Genomic DNA, 17899 nt, shown 5'->3' with positions numbered 1-17899 from the left:
CGGCTATCCCTGCCGACTTAGTGTTCCTCGTTGAAGAATTTAGCAGGGTTAAGCAATCTAATTTCCAACAAGTCGTCAATTTCTTAAAGACCACTGTCAGCTCTCTAAGCACTCGTCCAGATGTTGTGAGAATTGGCTTGGTCTTTTACAGTGAGGAGCCACACCTTGAGTTTTCACTGGATACATTTCGGAATCCAGCCGAAATCTTGGATCATTTGGACAAATTAACCTACCAGGAAAGGAGAGGAAGGACCAAGACTGGTGCTGCTTTGGATTTCCTAAGGAATGAGGTTTTCATTCAGGAGAAGGGCAGCCGGTCCAAGCAAGGTGTGCAGCAGATAGCTGTGGTCATCACGGAAGGCTTCTCCCAAGACAATGTGTCCAGGCCGGCTTCTCTCCTCCGCAGGGCAGGGGTTGCTATCTATGCAGTGGGCACCCAGCTTGCCTCAGAGAGTGAGGACCTGGAAAAGATAGCATCGTATCCTCCTTGGAAGCATGTCGTCCCCCTGGAATCCTTTTTGCAACTCTTCATTGTGAAAAGCAAGATTAAGAACCAGGTCTGCCCCGAGATTGTGGGCAAAAGGACCTTCGTTACTGGGGTGGGCTATACCCTACAAGAAGGTAGGACCTTTTCCAAATCTGATCTTTTTTGAAAAAAATCTTTACTCTGCTTGCTCCGTATAGCCACCTCCTCTACCCTCCCCCACCATCCAAGAAAAGATTTAAAAATCAATTCATTAAAAAACAGAAATACAAATCTTCTAAAATCAAAATCATTTGTCTTGATTCCAAATACTGCAGAAGAATATGAAGTGAAAAATGAACATTCCTTCCTCTATCTTACCTTTCATATCTTTTAACAAGTTGATGAAAATATATGTATATTTGCAGTAGAAACCCTAGGAACATCAGTATAGACTGACAAAATCTGAAGTCACTTAAAGCAGATAATTATTTCTAAAAGGAAACAACATGCTTGAAATTTTAAAAAATTTATCTTAAAACATAATAAATGAACATTAATTTTCTAATCTTTGGTATAAGGCCAAAACTTTGAATATGAGCCCTGCTGTTTGGAATTCTGTGTATTTTCTTCATCAATCATCCAATAGTATATTTTCTATAATTTCCAGTTTCTTTATTTTTATTTTGTATTTTAACTTTTTTTTTTAGGCAAGGCAACCCTCGGTTGACCTCACTGATTGCAAGGACCTTGTCAGCTTACAATCTCTTATCTTTTTTTATGCCTACAGCACCCGGTCTTCCTAGGTGGTCTCCCATCCAAGTACTAACCAGGCCCAACTCTGCTTAGCTTCTGAGATCACACAGGATTGGGCTTATTCAGGGTGGCATGACTGTAGACTCCAGTTTCTTTAAACTAAAGAGATAACTTAGCCACTTTTGATGTTTATGATCTCAAAAAATTCAATCTTTTGTAGTGCTATCTAGTACACCAACAATTTCTTTTTATAACAGCTTGCCTTTTTTGGATTTTCTAAGCAGTAAACATGGTTTTCGTAGATTCAATAAACCTCCTTTATTCACACTTACATCCTAGTGATTTGCACAATATTTGATTTATTGTATAATTATAATACAAAACTGCCATAAACACTCTGGGGACAAACCCACATTGCTCTTGGTAGTAAGCTTATTCTTCCACTGCATGAAGCAGAACTGTGTAGTGTTCAACTGGGGGGCCTCTAGGGTGAGAGCACTCAAAGCATTGTGGGAGTATTGCTTTTTTTTTTATCTAGGGAGCCACTTAAGAGGAGGTTGGTTAGGAGAGCTCCTATGGTATATGCAGTTAAAACACACACACACACCAGAAAAAACATAGCAGTTAAATATATGTACCTTGGAATCAAACTGCCTGAACTTTAAATCCCAAATTTCCCACTTACTGGCTGTTATAAATATCTCTGTGTCTGTCCGTCTACTTATCTATTTTTGTCCACCCATGCTGGTATTTTCTAGATTCAAATCAGAATTATAGAAAGAAGGTGACAACTTGAAATGTTGATTATTAACTTAAAAATTCAAGGCTCTGATAATATCTTCAGGGAGAAATGACTGCTTTTTTTTTTTTTTTAAATCAATCACTAAATGATCTCATAATTTCTTGATTATGTGCTGAGGCCTAGAGATTTAAAATATCTAAATAAATTCCTATTTTTATCTTTGGTCTGAATTTTTAGTCCCTTTCTCCTGGGGAATGAAGAAATCATTCAATATGAATTTCATTTTCTTGTGTACTTCTTGCCTATACTCCGTAGGAAAGGCGAGAAGGCTACTTTTCTCTCCTAAGTCACAAACAGTATAAAGTATTGAGAGTTGTTTTTTTCCCAGACTGCATAGCAACTACAAAGAAACCTGGAATCAGAAAAATCAGCCCAAAGTATAGAGGAGTTGGGGTTGGGGGTATCTTAGAGGTAAATAGAAGTTGGGACATTTTTACCAGAATCTTGTCCTGGCTGATCATAATGATCATAAAATCCACCATTTATTGGTCATCTGCTATGTATCAGAGATCTGTGAAGCACTTCATTTATGTTATAGATGTGGATAATTAACAGTAGACATACTGTAAGAAATATCTTTCTCCTCCACCCCCCAAATCTTCACTTGCCGAGACTGGCAAAAATATGTAATGCCAGACGTATTCAGGGCTCTTGGCTCCTCTGGACAGTGCAAAGGCCCTGGGCTGCAGTGGAGCCTCTTTGGGCTACCGCTGCATGGGGCTGGCTACAAGAGATGCCCCTTCTTACACAGCGGTCCTTTTCTCAGACTCAGGTTAGCCTTCTACCTGTCACCAGTGAGTGCTGGGTTCCAGCAAGGTTGGAGTTTCTGCCTTTTTCCATGATTTCCTCACCATTCTCCAAACACTTACATCCCTCTCTGCACCCTTCTAAGCCACACCTCCTTCTGATGCCTGCCTCTCTAGAGTAGAGTTGCCAGATAAAATACAGGATGTCCAGTTAAATTTGAATTTCATTCACATATATGAGAAATACTTTTTTTTTTTTTTTTAGCATAAGTTAATATGTCTCGCATATTGGCTGGACCAAGGTCATCCCAAATCAAGGCATGAGCAAGGGAGCCCAACTTCCATCTCAGACCACTTCTCTTTCTGCCAGGGAACATGAAAAGGCTCTTGATTCTTCCTTGGGTCTGAGAATCCAGAGATTAATAACACAAGGCTGGGCCACCCTAAGTGAAGGGAGCAGGAGGAAAGTTATGTTTCATTCTTTTTGAGAGATCAGCTGTGTAGCAAAAATAAAACACTGGGCGAACTCAACAGTGAATTTTTAATACTCAGCTCTGCTATGTTTCCATAATCTTATTTAATCCTCACAATAAACTCATTGAGTAGGTGTTAAGATTTTTGTTTTACAGATTAGGAAATTGAGATGCAAAGGGACAGGCCTGCTAGTAAGTGGTGAAGACAAGATCTAAATTAGAGCCATGGATTCTTGGCCTTAATACAAAGTGATTCATTTAAGTAAGGCTCATTTAAAACAGTTTTACATTTATTTAAGTTAATTAAATTGAGTTAAATTTCAGAAATTGCCCATATATTTAAAAAGTGCCAATCTTTTGCTCATATATTTAAAAAGTGTGACTTGCATGGGAAGCAGGAATATCGGATATTGAGACAATTCGTATCTTCAAATATGCTCTGATGTTTTACTTTTAGCTTGTTCTCAACTTCCCCACTTGAGATCTATCAAGCAATGTTTACTTCATGTCTCAAGTGAGATTCACCAGAAACAGACTCTGAGACAAGGATATGGATGCAAGTGATTTATCTGGGAGGTGACCCCTGGGCACACTGATAGGGAAGTGGGATGAGAGGCAGAAAGGGAAGGTAGCTGACCAGGCTGAGTTAGTGAGCAGGTAATTGCCATAGGCAGCTGGGGCTCAGTTCTGCTGGGGACTAAGGGAAAAATATGTAGATCTCACCTCAGAGATGTCCCACCCAAAGTGCAAGGAAGCTAGGGTATTTATCCACTGACTCCTGTCAATCATTGGTTGGGGGCTCTCCCAAAACTCACCTTCAGGCATTCTGGCCTGCCTTGTGTATAAACTGATTGTGCTCGTGGCCAAAGAATATTCTTCGGCAGAGTCACAGATGCTTTCAGTAGTAAGCTGCTGGCTCTCAAAGGAACAGTGAGTGCTGAGGGAGCATGGGTGGGTATCGGGATCAATAACTTTGGCTATGTGCTGTCTCACTTCTCTTCTAATGGGTTGCTATTTCTTATTGCCTAGGTTGTGTGCACATCGAGAAGGCAGATATTTACTTCCTTATTGATGGGTCTGGCAGCATCACACAAGACGATTTTCTTGACATGAAGGTGTTCATGAATGAAGTGATAAAGATGTTTTATATTGGGCCTGACAGAGTACAGTTTGGAGTCATTCAGTACTCAGATGGAATTCATAGTCAATTTATCCTCAGCCAGTATCCCAGTGTGGCAAGGCTGAAAGTAGCCATTGATGGCATCCAGCAGAGGGGAGGTGGCACCATGACAGGTCAGGCCTTGAGACACATGGCTCAGGTCTTTGCAGACACTGCTCGTAGCAATGTGCCTTGGTATCTTGTAGTCATCACCGACGGTAAATCTGCAGACCCGGTGGCTGAGGCTGCAGAGACACTGAGGGGAGACGGAGTCATCATTTATGCTATTGGGGTCAGAGATGCTAACTCTATTGAGCTTAAGGAGATAGCTAAAGACAAGATGTTTTTCGTGCATGAGTTTGATTCCTTGAAGGTCATCCAACAAGAAGTGGTGCAAGACATTTGCTCTTCAGAGAGTAAGAATTTTTTTCTTCAATCTCTCTCTGTTTCTCTCTCTCTCTCTAAGCATATGTGTCTAATCTATGTGAATTGGCTTCATTCTTGGGGTATAGATTTAGTGGTCTAAAAGTGTTGGACACAGAGTGACCATGACCTAGAATGAACCAAGCTGGTCAAATTTTATATCTATCATAAAGCTGTGTCCTTTTTTGAGACTGGTTTGTGTTGGGTCACAGAAAATTTATTTCATTGACTTTCTTTTCCACCCCCTTTAAAAATATTTTCATGTTGTGTATATGCCACCTCAGCCTATCTCTGGGGACTTGTGATTAATTAGTTTCAGGTTCTGAGTGAATGTTCTGTTCTGTTCCTTTTCCCCCCGCAGCCTGTAAGAATAGGAAAGCCGATGTTATCTTCCTGATAGATGGTTCAGAATCCATCTCCTCAAAAGACTTCGAGAAGACGAAAGAATTCATGAAGAGGATGGTGAACCAATCTAATATAGGTGCTGATGAAATTCATATTGGTCTTTTGCAGTTCAGCTCAACACCCCAAGAAGAATTCAGGCTCAACCAATACTCTTCAAAGGTGGACATTCACAGAGCCATCTCAAATGTCCAGCAAATGAATGATGGCACCTACACTGGGAAAGCTCTGAATTTCGCTCTGCCTTTTTTTGACAGTTCAAGAGGAGGGAGACCCAGTGTTTATCAGTATTTGATTGTAATCACCGATGGTGTCTCTAGGGACAATGTAGCCATACCAGCCAAGGCCCTCAGGGACAAAAACATAATTATTTTTGCCATAGGGGTGGGAGAAGCCAAAAACTCTCAGCTTTTGGAGATTACGAATGATCAGGACAAAGTGTACTATGAAGAAAATTTTGAGTCCCTGCAGAATCTAGAGAAGGAAATTCTTTATAAGGTCTGCATTCCGCAAGGTGAGTGACAGAGGGTTTGTTATTTGATCCACAGGCCCATTATAGGTGTTAAGGACCCTGTTGGCTCTCTTAATGAAATAAAGCTGATCCTTCTAGCTGGGAGAGGGAGGCAAGATAGCTATGTGGGGAAGACAACTGGCTTGAACTCCTCAGGTGCTGTGGTTCACTTTCCCCTGGGGATTCTTTTAAGTGTTCCCTGGCTGTCACCACTTGGCCTCCAGAGGCCTGATCCTTCTCAGAACTCTGTCTCTAGAAAGTCCTTTGTTCCTTATAGATAGATGAAGCCAGACTGGAATGTGTAAACACAGTTTACTGAAGATTTGGGCATATTGAAAGAGAATTAGAAGCAGAGAATATCAGTCAGACAGTAGTTCTATGTGTATTCTGTACTGGAGTCTCTCTACTTTGTTGTCAGTCTGCTTCCATATTGCTGAGATCATCCTCAATCCCATTTTATCTCCTCAAGCTTTTATTCAAAACAGCAAGGTCTAGCGATAAGGGTTTCTCTTTTCAATTGTCTGGGTCTGTTCTGCTCTTTTCATGATTGACTCCACCTCCTTCCCACAGAGAGTGAGATTCTACAGCACAACCACATTATAGTCAGGATAGCTAATATTTAGATGGTGCTGTGTGTGTCTGTGTGTGCCAGAGGCTGTTCCAACGGTTTCCATATATTAAAACATGGAATCCTCACATAATAGATACTATTTCACGGATGAGAAAATCAAGCCACGAAAAAATCAGGTTATTTGACCCAAGCAAATAGCAAAGCTGAGATTTGAACTTGAGGCACTCTGGTTCTAGAGTCTGTATCAAATACTGTTCTGTACTGCCTTTCGTTATATGTAGTAGAGTAGAGCATAACAGAGCCTCTCAAACTTTAACATGCATTTGACTCACCTAGAGATCTTATTAAAATGCAGATATGATTCAGGATTCAAAGTCCTTTTTTGTTCATATTCACCTGGGTATTATCAGGGGGAGGAAAAGAGATATAGGGTTCCAGCTTCTCTTCTTAGTTCATTTTGTATCATGTAATAAATTTGGTTTTATATTTATCTACAGCTTTATCTTTGACTTTTTGATGAAATTAGCTGGACACTTTAATAATAGCTGGAACCTAATTAATTTTAGGATTCTAGAATCATAAAGACCTTAGAGGTTATCTGGCAAGGTTCAACCCTTTCCATTAACAGAGGATAAAAATACTCCTTGCATCACAGATTAAAGCCAGCCAAAAATGTCCCTGGGGAAAATATAAATTAAAAATGTTGGAATAATATATCATATAGCAAGAGAGAAATTCCTTTTTTTCTGAAATTAGATCTGATATAGGAATGGGATTTATATCTGTGAAAACTCCTTTTGGTAAATTTTGGTTAGAGATTTAAAAATCAAAACCAAACCAAGATGTATTACATGAAAGGAGGAGAAGGCGGCATTTTCTCCTTCTTCTCCAGAAACATGTTTGTCACAGAGTATGACATTTAGGGTTCGGAAAACCCATGGCTCAGCCCCAGATCTTAGGTCCTGAGAAACTTTAAGCCACTGTTTATGACCCTTTTCACTGGTGAAGGATCCAGTATTTATCTATTTCCCTCAAAATTGCCCTCCCAACATCTGCAGGTTTGTTTTTATCATCCTGGGCCACATATTCCAATGCGTGCTGATCTAAGGGGAAAATGTCCACATGGCCAGGTTTGCTCGGGAGAGTCCCAAGTTATGTTCCTTGTCAGAAGTAGTTAATAATAGTGGGACTTTTATGGTTGATAAATTACATTTTAAGTTATTTATTCAGATTCTAATCCAGGTACCTCTGTGACCATCAACTTTTGCCTCTTTCAATAGAATTTTGTGGATAGTCTTATTATTTACCTGTGAGTGGGTGGGTGAGTATAGCCTGAAAGATCAGTGGGGCTTCAAATTCTAGCTTCACTTTTCCAGGAGGGTTTAAAAGTTTTTATAAGTTGCATAAATGTCTCACCACTATGCCATACACTTGAAACTAATATAATATTAAATGTTGACTGTAATTGAAAAAAATACACATAAAGTCCATCTATGTTTGTTATCCATCAATAAATATGTTGAAAAGTTGTACCTTAAGAACTATTTAAAATAGTATTAATTACAATAATGACAAATCTTAAGAAAAAAGTTTTCAGGTAGAAGAAACAGAAATTTGAGAGTGATTATCAGTTCTGATCTTTTCTAATATGCTCCCATAAAACAAGGTATATGTGTGGGTGATGAATAAGACAAAAAAAAAAAAACTTCCAAGGGAAAAGGAAATAGTACAGCTTATGCTGAAAGAGACTCAAGGCTCATTTATAGTTCCTTCTTCATTCATTTGTCAAACATTTAATGAGCATCTGTATTAAGCACTAGAAAAGTAAGATGACATAGTTTCTACTATCAAGAAATTTTTGTTTAGTGGGAGAGAAGGTCAAGTAAAGTAACATGGACACTCAGGGGCATTTGATAATTCAACTTGAGGAGCTGGGGAGAGTCAGAAAGAGCTTTAGGGAAGGGGTTATGTGAACTGCTAGACATGTATGAGTTAACCAGATTGAGGTAGAGGGAATGGGAAAGGACACTTTGGGTAGAGGGAATAGGATCTGCAGAGGTGTAGAGGCATGAAACAGTATATATTGTATCAGTTAGCTTTTGCTGTGTAACAAACCATCCCCTAAATTAAATAACTATTATTTAGCTTATACTTCTGTGGATTGTCTGGGGTTCTTCTTTCACAGGAGGCTTGGCTGATACCTTCTGGGCTTGGTCATGTATCTCTAGATGACTAATTTAATTTTATTCTCCACCTTCAAAGGATGCAACATAGATTTGTCTGTAGGAATTGATATCTCCACTCCCACAAGGCAAGTTCAGCAGAAGCTTCAAGAGTTACTGCCAGAGCTGACGCAACAGTTGGCCTTGCTTTCTAACATCAGCTGTGGCCTTCCTGGTCAGAGCAGCACAATGTTTCGCTACTTGGTTCCTGACTCAAATGGCCAGGTTATCTTTGACTCAGGCTTTGAGGAGTATAGTGATAAGATCATTCAGAAGTTCTTAGTTCATCAGGCTACCAAGAGCAACTATATGGATGTGAATTTTTTGCAGTCCCTGGGAGATCATGCTATCCGTCTCTCCTCTGCCAAAGTGAAGGTAATAAGTGCTGAGGAACCACATTATGGAGCCATCAGGCAGGGTTGGGGGAGAACATTTATGTGACTGAGGCCCACTAAACTGTTCTTCATTGGAGATCTTACCTAGAGAAAAATCATAGTTTTACCCAGTAAAGACCAACAAAAAAATGTACTTTCATTCAGTTAACAAATATTTACTAAGTTCTGGAGGCTCTATGTTGAATAATGTCACTGGGGAGGAGAGGGTATAAGACCTTGCACTCAGGTTGCCCACAGTTTAGTGGTCCAGGTTCTTCCATGGAATAATTCATTCCAAAGGCCACTGGAAGCTATTTTAAGACTCCCTACCTCCTTATGGCCACTGACTGCCATGTAGAGTAGGGCATGTTTTTTTCTGTCAGTTCCTTGAACTGTCTTTAGTGACAGTTAATGGCTCCCTAGTGTGGCCACCTCCTCCCTTCCTGGTGCCCCGAAACTTTATACTCACACAAGTCCACAGAGATTGCAAGGTCTCATGTGATATTTATTAAGAAATAACATCTCCAAGCTCTGAAAGTTACATTTAGTTTTTCCTTCAATCATGCCCTCAATGAATTTATTTCTTGACTAGTATAATTCATTTTTTTAAAATTAAAATTTTCTGTAAGGGTAACACATTTCAATTGTAGAGAATGCAATAAATTTTTGATATTTTTACACTGATAAAGATAAATATTGTAAGACAATTTTTGGAAGATATTTTTAAGTGAACATGTTAAGCTGGTTCAACTCCCCTCCATGCACCGCCCCTCACTGCCCTCCCCCCTCCGAAAGTTGAAGTAAAAGTGAATGTGGAGTAAAATGAGTAACATATGGGCAGAGGGAACAGGGTGAAAGACTGGATGCAACCAGAAAAGCTAAGCTTACCCTTAACATTTTAAAGAAATGTGCAACTTACAGCATCCATCTCCTTTAACTTTCCTCTCTTCTCTTCCTTCCTTCCCTTCCCCCTCTGCCCTCTTCCTTCTTCCCCTCCCTCCTTTTCTCCCTCTCTCCTTCCTTGCTCTCCCCACCTCTTCTGCCCACTCATAAACAACAGGTCCTTTTAGTGTTTACAGATGGACTGGATGATGATTTAGAGAGACTGAAGGAAACATCCGAGCTTCTCCGAGGCAAAGGTAAGTGCGCAGAGTTGCCCGGCGCGGTGAGGGCGCCGAGTTGCTCTGCGTGGGCCTCATTTCTCTTACCGCGCGCAGATGCTCTTTCAGATTTCCAGATGACCCTGGACTGTATTAAAGCTCCTGTGTGCCAATGCATGTGATAGGAGCTCGGTGCCCAGCAGGCTGATACCCATCTCCCTCTTAGTATGAATCAGAGGGCTGTTCAGGGCTGAGAGACCCACATCCCTGACACTGATGAAGGGCCTTTCTGAGACTGGATTGACTAATTACCAGCCTGACATCCGCTTTTGAGGATGGGGGATAGCGTGCAGGTGCAACTCTTACTTCATGGTGAATGGGTGCTGTTTGCTTTTTTTAGGCTACATAGGGGTCCATATGTTTCTTTTTCTTAGACACTGGAAGCAGCCGAAACCTGGGCCTTGCTCTTCCCACTGCCCTTCCTCCCTCTTTTGCTCTCTAACTCTTCCTCCTTCAACATCTCCAAAGGCTGCTGCTAGTATGTATATCATCTTTGCGAAGTTAGGAAAAGATGCCCAATGCTCTGGGTACTTCTAAGCCTGTGTCTAGACATCTGGCTTGGGTAAGGGGTGAGCTGGTTACATTTCAGTGCCTACCAGCTCCCTCATCTGGGTTCATTGGGTAGTACCACCTGGACAACGGCCCGTTTGCTCTGGCCATTCCAATCAGTTTGTGCCACATAAAGGCTGTCAAGCAAACTCAGGATGAACAACCAGCAACTTGACTTGTTGACGTCTCCTTCGCCCTTCTCCTTTCTCAATGGAATATGTTCAACATGTTCTTCTGGGGATGATGTTTTCCCTTGGTTAATAATGTGCTGGAATATTTTTATGACAACTTCCTCCCAACTAAATTTATCACATCAATTGCCACTGGAAGTTTAAATTGTTATACCATTTCCGGAAAGGGAATTGGGAATATAAGACAAAAGACCGCAAACTTTGCCTATGTGCTAGTTCAGCAATTCCATTTTCAGTAATTTATTTTCAGGAATAATTAAGGATATGTATAACAACTTTTAACCAGAAGATTGTTTAGCAGCTTTTTTTTTTTTTATAATAGAGAAAAGCTTATGTGTGTGTATTTGTATGAATTTACTATTCATACAAATTTACAAATTTACAAAATATTAACACTAACATTTGTTCTGAAATTCTGCAAACAATGATTTCTAGCCAAATTTGAAATTTATCCCTGTCCATTCGTTCTCTGTTATGTGGATAAATCTAGATGATCTTTTCGTGCCTGATTCAGTAGAATAGGCTTGATTATGCTGCAATACCAAGCAACCTCCAAATCTCAGTGACTTAAAGTAGCAAGAACGTATTCATTTTATGCCTCATGCCCACTCAACTACCCCTTATGCTCATTGCTCAAGGACTGAAGCTGAAAGAAGTGTCTATTCCTATGGCAGGGAAAAGGAAATGGGGCAAATTGTGCACTTAAAATTTCTTCCAGGGGTGACATATATCCCTCTGCACGCATTTAATTGGTCAGAGAAGCCATATGGACTGTTCTAACTTTCATGAAATAGATAATATTTTTACAAGTAAGGAATTGAAGTTTAACGAGAGTCTATAACTTTTCCAAAGTAGTAAAATCATATATATCATATGCCCTTAAGGAGAAGAACCAGAATATTTGTGAACAGTCCCAATGTATGCCACCGTTTCTATGATAAACCACATATCTACTTCAGGAATGGGTTTAAAGGATGTAGCAACAATAATAGTGGGTGAAAAGCCTCTATGAAATAAAAATTAGGGACTGTAAGAGAGCTACGAGAGTCCTTTGTGTTTCCATTTAACTGCTTAACTTTCAGTTAGTGTGACTGAAAGGTGTCAGACCAATTCTTCAAGAAGGCAACCATGAGCCAGTTTTGATTTTAATGAACATGAAGTTTGAGAGAAGACAGGTGAGAAATAGAAAGAGTAGAATGAATATCTGGGTCCAAAACGAAGACAGACCATTCAAACGACATACAAGTAAATTGCTCACCTGTTGGTATCTTGAAGGATTCTCTGGACTGCTCATTATTGGGCTGGAAGGTGTGCATAAATTAGAAGAGCTTCAGGAGCTAGAATTTGGCAGAGGATTTGCATATAATCAACCTCTGAGCATCACACTGCAATCTCTCCCAAACATCTTACTGAAGCAACTTGTAAGTACTTTTTTAAAATACCATCCTTCACTGGGCCTATTATTTCTAATAATTTTTACAACCCTGAGAGAATTTTGTCTCTTTAGTGTGTAATGTGATCTAGGTTAAGAGATGAAAAAAAAAAAACCAAAAACCAAAACCCATGTGATATGGATTCTGCCTTTCAGGATACAATTGTGGAAAGAACATGCTGCAATATGTATACAAAGTGTTTTGGAGAAGACGGGCACAGAGGTGATGGTGGGAGGCCTGGGAGGAAGGTGAGAATTTGTTGGGTGTGGATGGGAGAGGGAGAGAGATGACATTTCAGATAGATGACTGTAGACGGCTACATACCAGGCTCTGTGTTTTGTCTTTAATACTTTTTCTAATTCTATCCTCTTAACAAACCTTTGAGGTAAATATTATTTTATAGGTTTGAAATGGAGGCTCAGAGAGGGGACATTATTTTTCCAAAGTCCCACGGTTATGAAGAAGCATTTTGGAATGTAAGCCCCCTATGTCATCCTGACTCCAAGTCCCACTTTCTGACTATTATGCTGCCTACTTAATTTATTTGACAAATACTTTTATAGATTCTCTCACTGCACAGAAGTTTTTAATTGTCTACAAAATTTTTACTTGTCCAACATCTGCTTTCTTTATAGTAGTTGCTGACCCTTCCCCTCCTAGCTATCATCCTATTTTATAACATAAAACTCTAATGAAAGATAGTATCACTGCTTCACTAGTGGTGAATTTGCAACTCTCTATTAATTTGAGGGTTAAGAGACAGGAAAATTACTACTTTATACTTTTTTTTTTTATTTTTTACTACTTCATACTTTTAAGGGAGAATATCTCATTTGAAATGGTCCTCAGATATCCAGGACACAAGGTTCTCTTCTCAACAGCTTCATGATTGAGAGTATTATAATAAATCCACATGTAAGGCTGAACCAAACCCCTTGGCTTTGCCCATTTTTTTACGTTCTCTCTTTGTAAGGTTTTCCATCAGGTCGTTGGAATGCGCTCTTACTGACTTTGAGGATCAATCTTAATTTAGAACAGTATAATGTGTATAATTACTTTTTGAAAAATAAATTGTAGTTATGCCTCAGCACTAGATTACTTCCCTCTTCATGTTCTTAAATATCAGACTCAGAAAAATATCAGAATCAGAAAATCAAACTCTGGAATCTCTTGACATCTTTTTTTTTTTTTTTCTTTCCCAACTTAAGGCCTCAAAGGCCAAAGATGAGAGTGTTTTGAATTTTTGACTTCTCTGCTCTTTCTGTTAGTTAGAATTCCGTTGTTTGATTTTCATATCTTTGTTGATCACAAATATGGCTCCCATATCTTATTGACCAGTTTTTAGTCTGAATAAACAAATCTAGCTAGAAAAGGTCAAGCCAAACTCCCTTGGGAGGAAATGATTTGTGTGTTTAGATATCTAAGAAGAAGTGGAAAAAAAGAGACTAAATAGCTGAGTCATACAGAAGTAAACAGCTATTTCTCATAATACGGGTGATAATAACTTTGCTTACTGACATTTTGTAAAACAAGGTCAAAGGTCTCTTTAAGAATAGCAGTTTTCCTTAAACATTTAACTAGAAACTAGTTTTGGTTTGGATTTTTACAAGAGAAAGGCTTGAAAGGTATTTTAGCAAAATAAAAATAGGTTATTGTATTGACTATTAAGACAAGCAGGTAATTCAAGTTTTCACTGGAGGAAAGGCCAATAATACTTGTTTCTATATGTCTCTGCTCATTACGCTCAACATTTAGTAAATTCTCAATAAAATGTCAACTCAGCGAGATGGGGGTACCTATTAGTAACAATTTTTATTTCACCTAGGTCTGAGAAATGAAGAATTTGGAATCCAATTTATTTATTCTGATTTTTTTTTCTTTTCAGGGAGAGAAGGGTTCTGATGGATTACCTGGTCATCCTGGTGAACAAGGCGAACATGTAAGTACTAAATCTTACCTTTTTTTCTTTGAAAGAATAGGGTACGATGGGTTTATAATCAGCAATACTTAATTGTACTTGTTATGAAAGTTTTTCTGACTATGCCACTTAAAATGGGTTTAAAATATCTATATAAAAATGACTATTTATTGTAACAGATGTCAGGTGGAAAATTTTGTGAAGAAATAGTCTCTAGAAGGTGTTTAATGAGGAAATATGGTCATTTTCTTTTTTAATCGGTAAATTCGAGATAACTGAAAAAGCGGTCTGTGTCTAACGTGCATAAATATAATAGTAGTTGTTAATATAATAGTAGTTGTTAATCGTGAGCTAAATTGTAGGTAATTTGTTACTACTGATGAGGTAGCCATGTTTGTAAGTGGTTTAATAAAATAAATTGAAGAGAATCAAGGCCATTCTTATAACAAAATCACTCAGATGCCTTCCTGAGTGGCTGAAAAGGTGATGGGGTTATAGTTTCCTACTGATGGTTTGCATATAACCCTGGATACATCCTGGGCAAGGGAAAGTTATTGAGCATGTGATTGGCTATGGAGAAAAATGTATATTATAGAAAGAATTGTTAGCTAGGGCACTGATGCGGTAGTGATCATCTTTATTACATCATATAAATAACAAAAGGCTAAAAAAAACTCCATTGTTTTCACTTAATTTTAAATTATAGAAAACCACTTTGCTACAGGTGTCTATTTTAAAGTTGATTTGTATATACCACTGGTTCTCAACCATTTTGGTCTCAGGATGCCTTTATATTCGCAAAGATTATTGGAGACCTTGAGGAGCTTTCATTAATGTGGTTGCTCTTGAAACCACATGAGAAATTTATATTTACCATATGAGAAATTAAAACAGAGAATATTAAATGATTTATTTATTTTATTTCAAAATAATAAAAATATACCCTTAATATAAATAATATTCCTTTATAACAAATAATGATATTTTTCAAAACAAAATATAATTAGTAAGGAGAGCAGCATTTTAAAACATATTTTCAAATATCTTTCATGGCTAGCTTATTAGAAGACAGCTAGATTCATAGATCTGCTTCTGTATTCAGTCTGTGGGGTTATCGCTTGTTATGTGGCCCCTTAAAAACTCTATACTTGGGAGAGAATAAGAGTAAAAAAGAAAACAACACTTTAGTATAATTGGAAAAATAGTTTTAACTTTGTGGGCACTCCTCCTAAAGGGTCTTGGGTACCTGATGGGGTCCTTGGACCAAACTTTTTAAATTACTGGCATATACGAGCATTAATGTTCTCATTGCTCCACTTGGAGCAATTTTATTATTCTGAACATTTAGGCCGCCTGAATTTGGAAAATAAGCAGAACTTAGAGAAAAATGCAGCTGCTGAGACGTATGTAAGCTGATCCATTTCTTTGATCACACTTATGGAAGAATTGCTCAAATTTTCTTTCTTTATTTTGCCTCAGTAAGCATAGTCTTAGGCATTAGAAATACAGTCATAAATACAAATTGTGAATTTTTGCTATTTTGTTTAGGAGTGGTGAAAATATTCCTTCTCATTTTTATGATGTTCTAAAATGTCCTTTAATTTTTATATTATTTTTTTGCTTGGCCTGTGGCTCAATGAGCCTGGCCAAAGTTAACCGAATATTTTAAGGTCTGACCAACCCATCAGTATCATTGCCACCAATTTCAGACAAACAGCATAAACAAGCCCTTGTCTGTCTAGTGTAGGAGTTGGTTTTGTCTCACTTCTCTACTGTTTTAACATACTAAAACCACGATATTTTTATAAAGACTTTCAAGTTCAGAGCTAGAAGTACATAGTGAGCAACATATAGCCCTGCCCTTATCCAGAACTTCCCTTTCTGAGATTTCAGTTACCTGTGGAGAACTGCTATCTGAAATATTAAATGGAAAATTTCAGAAAAAACAATTCATGCATTTTAAATTCTATGCCATTCTGAGTAGTGTGATGAAATCTCGAGCTGTTCCTCTTGAAAGGTGACTCATCTCTTTGTTTAGCATTTCTTTGTATAGCAACTCCATACGGTAGAGTCTCCTTCCTTAGTCACTTAGTAGCTGTCCCAATTATCAGATTGATTGTCATAGTGTCTCAATGCTTGTGTTCAGTTAACCCTTATTTTACTTAATAATGGCCCTAAAGCACAAGAGTAGTGAGGCTGGCATTTCCAATATGCCAAAGAGAAGCTGTAAGGTGCTTTCTTTAAGTGAAAAAGGGAAAGCTCTTAATTTAATTAGGAAAAAAATCATATGCTTAGGCTGTTAAGATCTATGGTAAGAATGAGACTTCTGTGGAATTGTGAAGAAGGAAAAGAAATTGGTGCTAATTATGCTATTGCATATCAAACTGCAAACGCATCTTATCGGGTAGGCATTTTGTTATATTACATCAGGTGAGTGCAGTACAATAAGATATATTAAGAGAGATCACAGTCACATAACTTTTATTATTATAATTGTGCATTATTATAATTGTTCTATTTTATTATTAATTACATTAATCTCTTACTGTACCTAATTTATAAATTAAACTTTATCATAAGTATGTGTGTATAGGAAAGACATAGTATATATAGGTTTAGTACTATCCACAGTTTCAGGCATCCACTGGGGGTCTTGAAATGTATTCCCCTGGGGAACAAGGAGGGGCTACTGTTTATATTTTAAAAATTTTATGGTAGCCACCTTAAAGAAAGTAAAAAGAAACATGTTAATTTTAATAATATACTTTATTTAACCTAATATATCCAAAATATAATTATTTCAACATGTAATTAATATAAAAATTGATAAGACATCTTACTTTTTAAAATATATTGTCTTTGAAATCCAGCGTGTATTTTACACTTATAGCACAACTCCATTTGGACTAGACCCATCGCAGCTCTAGCAGGTCTCGCTTGCTTTTTCCTGCATTTCTCATAAGAAAAGGTGACTTTAAAAATATATTATCCTCTGAATGGCTTTTAATGTCATATTCCAGCAAAGCAGGTCTTATTGGTTTGCTCAACAGCGGAGACATCCCTCTACAGATGTATAAGTTTCATAATGGGACTCATAATTTGTAGATTCAAAATGAAAGTGTATTAGGACAAATGCCCTCTGCCCCCGCAAGAAAAACCAAACCCTTATTGGTGTAAAACAAAAATTATTTTTTATTACGTCCTCAAAATCTGGATGGGGAAAGTGAAAAGGGAACAGTGGGGTATTGGGGTCTCAGATAAGCTGACTAGGCCGTTAGAGGTGGAGGACCTCTAACTGCTGAGATGGCTTCCTCTCTCGCCCTCTGGTGCTCTGCTGGGATGGCTGGCATGACAAAGGCCAAAATGTAAGTTTATGGCATATGGCGGCTGGGTCTAAGAGGGAACACACAGCAGGGAAGCCTCCTCCTGAGTGAGCATTCCAGAAGACCAAGGCTGAAGCTACAACACTTCTGGGGCAAGCCTCAGAAGTCAGGTGGTAACTTTCTGCCACATTTTATTGGATACAAGTGAGTCACTAAATCCAGACTAGACTCAAGAGGCAGGTTGGGAGATTAGACTCCTCCTCTTGATGGAGGCTTGGCAGGGTCACAAAGCAGAAGAGCTGCGGAGATTTCGTTGTGGCCATCTTTGGGAAATACAATCTACCAGACTCACAAATTCTATATATTTTCAAAATTTACCTATCATGAGATGGCGATTTACATATGTGTTGGTTATACATCAAA

At 38.4% G+C, this 17899-nt stretch overlaps 1 protein-coding gene and 1 pseudogene across 1 annotated transcript in view; one reads left to right on the top strand and one right to left on the bottom strand.

Annotated features, from left to right (window-relative positions):
• Positions 1 to 17899, top strand: part of LOC105288515 (collagen alpha-4(VI) chain-like) — an 88433-nt gene that overhangs the window by 12232 nt on the left and 58302 nt on the right. The window contains exons 6-13 of the mRNA XM_011354785.1: positions 291 to 621; positions 4270 to 4815; positions 5184 to 5738; positions 8569 to 8903; positions 9963 to 10041; positions 12078 to 12223; positions 12391 to 12483; positions 14121 to 14174. Coding sequence (XP_011353087.1) covers positions 291 to 621; positions 4270 to 4815; positions 5184 to 5738; positions 8569 to 8903; positions 9963 to 10041; positions 12078 to 12223; positions 12391 to 12483; positions 14121 to 14174 — 2139 coding nt within the window. The remainder of the gene's footprint in view (positions 1 to 290; positions 622 to 4269; positions 4816 to 5183; positions 5739 to 8568; positions 8904 to 9962; positions 10042 to 12077; positions 12224 to 12390; positions 12484 to 14120; positions 14175 to 17899) is intronic.
• LOC111736501 lies at positions 1245 to 1363 on the bottom strand (annotated as a pseudogene).

Source organism: Pteropus vampyrus, unplaced genomic scaffold, assembly GCF_000151845.1.
Source record: "Pteropus vampyrus isolate Shadow unplaced genomic scaffold, Pvam_2.0 Scaffold1, whole genome shotgun sequence".
In the NCBI taxonomy this organism is placed as follows: domain Eukaryota; kingdom Metazoa; phylum Chordata; class Mammalia; order Chiroptera; family Pteropodidae; genus Pteropus; species Pteropus vampyrus.
The sequence above is the reverse complement of the archived record's forward strand: the minus strand, read 5'-3'. Positions and strand labels throughout refer to the sequence as shown.